The sequence below is a fragment of the Rhamphochromis sp. 'chilingali' genome, assembly GCF_963969265.1.
Source record: "Rhamphochromis sp. 'chilingali' genome assembly, chromosome: 2".
Taxonomy (NCBI): domain Eukaryota; kingdom Metazoa; phylum Chordata; class Actinopteri; order Cichliformes; family Cichlidae; genus Rhamphochromis; species Rhamphochromis sp. 'chilingali'.
The window spans coordinates 2,894,169-2,897,108 of NC_137930.1; the positions used below are offsets into that span (position 1 = coordinate 2,894,169).

The 2,940-nt window shown below is 41.4% G+C and overlaps 1 protein-coding gene across 1 annotated transcript; it reads left to right on the forward strand.

Moving 5' to 3' along the window:
* Positions 1-929: 929 nt before the first annotated feature.
* LOC308392581 (uncharacterized protein) lies at positions 930-2,414 on the forward strand. The gene is made up of 4 exons (XM_080875660.1): positions 930-1,349; positions 1,649-1,702; positions 1,800-2,147; positions 2,257-2,414. Exons 1-4 carry the CDS (start codon positions 1,334-1,336, stop codon positions 2,397-2,399), a joined length of 561 nt encoding a protein of 186 aa, XP_080731786.1. The 5' UTR covers positions 930-1,333; the 3' UTR covers positions 2,400-2,414.
* The last annotated feature ends 526 nt before the right edge of the window (positions 2,415-2,940 follow it).

Below are 2,940 nucleotides of genomic sequence, written 5' to 3' on the forward strand. Positions count from 1 at the left end.
GTGTAAAAGTCCAAGTAAAGTCACAAGAGAGAGTGATATTATACCCCTTTCGTCAAACGGAGTGATTTATGACCCCCCTAATTGATTTATGACCCCTAATAAATTATTCATGAGCTCCGGAAGTCCGGAAGTAGGAAGTAATTAAGTAATAAAAATATGATATTCATAAAAATATGATATTCATAAAAATATGATATTCATAAAAATATAATTGATTATTTAGAAAGTTTCTTATATGTCAAAATAGCATTCTTTTATTTCTTTAAGCAATTAAATTTTTATTTTTATTTTTTTTTATGCTCAAAAAACGCCATCTGGTGGCGGGTCAGTGTGTGTGCGCGCGCCCGCGCGCGCCCCGAGGCTGTGTGTCTGGGCGCGCGGGGGCGCGCCCGTGTGTCTCCGGACCGTGCTCTCTCGGGCTCCGTGCTCATGTGTTTAAAAATGTATTAAACCATATTAAAATTGTTTAGTTAAACTTGTGCTTTTGTAACGTTCAGTATGGCCACAAACACATGCTGCATGCCTTGGGGGAAAACTTTATTTAGATTTATATGCATTTGTAGATTCAGAAAAAACTCGCGATCCCCTAACCCTCCTTAGATACATAAGCAGGGAAAACTCCTTAAAAAACCCTCCGCGATTTCTCCAAAACCCTACAATAACTTGTTAGGGTACCCCCTCTATTCCCAAAACCTTATATTCGATAACAGGGAAAATCCTGAAAAAATCCTTAGTCTTTTTTCTCAAATTCAGCGCCCCGCGGCTCCCTTCATGCTCAGCCAAACAAAGCCAAAACTCCTTTTAAAAATTTCTCCGCGATTTCTCCAAAACCCCTAGAATAACTTGTTAGCTACCCCTCTATTCCCCAAAAAAAGCGCTATAATCCAAAAACATTGGGAAAGCTCCTTACTCTTTTTTCTTCAAAAACTTCCCTCTTACTAGCAAGCTCTAAAATTCAACCCACACTCTAAGTTCTACCTCGCTCTTAATCTCCGATCCACAACTTCTTGCAGAGCACAATTTTTTCCTGCTTGTTCGCTCCCCGCTCTGCTCCCTAATGCGCTGCTTACCTCGTTTGAAAATTCCCCCCTTAGACCAACTCCGCCTCACTGCGCCCCGCTGCCAATCACATAACCCTTGCACCGCTCCCTTCGCACCCCGGTTAGCCAATCCGCTCCAGGTCTGATTTTACGATCTCCCGCTGATGTTAAGACTATCTTCGAACCCCCAGAAGAGATCTGACTTCAGACGTATCAACAACTGGCGCCGCTCAGACTGCTTGCGAGCTCAACAGCCATGAAACCAGGGATCAACAACTACCTTCGCGTGCCCTATGTGCATATCACTCGGTAAGTGTTAATCTTCCTCTCTAACTACATTTTCGCATTTTCCTTTTTACCATTCTGTCAATCCTTTCATCTTCAAAAAAGCCATGCAAATAGGCTCTGTAACACTTGGAATACACTTTTTAAAACATATATAAGCTCCCCTCTAACACTCAGAGCTAAAAAGTGCGTTTGTAAGTTAAACTATAGCAGCGATCATGGCCTCATCAGGTACCTCATTTTTTCTCACTCTTGTTCATATAATGTTTATATTTTTACTGTTTTTTCCCCGTTTGTAAATACTCGATGTTATTTCTTTTCAGACTCTGAGATAAACCTGCTCAACTCCTCTTTTTTTGAGTATCTCGATCGAATTGGTAGGTTTGGTTCATTCTTGTTCCCCTTCTTAACAGCTAATTGTACAAGAAAAACAAAACATTTACCCTCTTTTTTCATTTTTATCAAACTTTCTAGATATCTCTGACTTGGACACCTTTATTGGTACGAGTTCCCCGAATTCTTCACCACCAGTGCTTGTGCGATCCACAGGAAAGAATATTCGTCTCTCCACACGGGACAGACAGCATTTGCTCTCTACGCTAGATCGCCCTGCTTCATCTGGCCCCAGTTCCATTCCCGTCGGAGCTTGTTCTCTCCCGCAACCCTCTGGGAAAAACCTGCGCCTGTCCGCCGGGGACAGCCAAGATTTGCTCTCCGAGCTCACTCCCGATGCTCCGGCCGATCGGAGCCCCAGAAACGCTTCTTATTCTCCGCCATCAGACACACGAAATGCACCGCGCCTGCCTTTGAGACCCAATCACGGTCAGTCTCTCTAGGTTCTCGCTTTTTTCTCATTTCTTTTTTAAAATAAAAACTAACCCTTTTCTATTTAACTTTACTAACTGTTTGTATCTTACCCTCAAATTCTCAGGGCGTCTCAGAAGGAGGAGTAGCAGGACCCGCAGGATCGCAAGGACAACGAGGACAACGCGAACACGCACCCGAAGGCAGCTGGCGTCAATCGCTCTTCGCGCGGTATCTCTGTTCGCTGAATTAGTTCAGCTCATCTTATAAAAACTTTGTTTTTCTTTTTTTTTTTCATTTTGCTTTTCAAACATACTCTCTTTTGTGGTTTTTTGTTCTTTTAATATATTCCTGTTAAACAATAATAATAAAATAAATGGATAACCGGGAACAAGATATTACAGACCCGTTTCTTGCTTTAGAAACAGCGTTAGCTAGGTTAAATGAAAATATACACCATTCTCAGATTACATATTCACAAAACAGTGAGCAACCTGAGGTGATCAATAATAATGATCCTTTAGAATTGCTTAATTTAGCTCTTGCCCGATTAGCACCCAATGAAAGTGCCTTTCAAAATAATTCTTTGAGTTTGGGATTGGATCATGATGAGATCCAAACAGAGTCAGACGCGGTTCATTCACAAATGAGTCTGACACAAAACATCTCCTCTTCTGATCCGTTTTTAGCAATTAATAGAGCTTTAGAAGCTTTGGCCCAAATACAAAATGAGGTTCAAATACCGCCAGAGTTATTGAGTCAAATAAACAGGCTAAATCAAAATCGTTTCATTGATTCTCAAAGCCAGCAT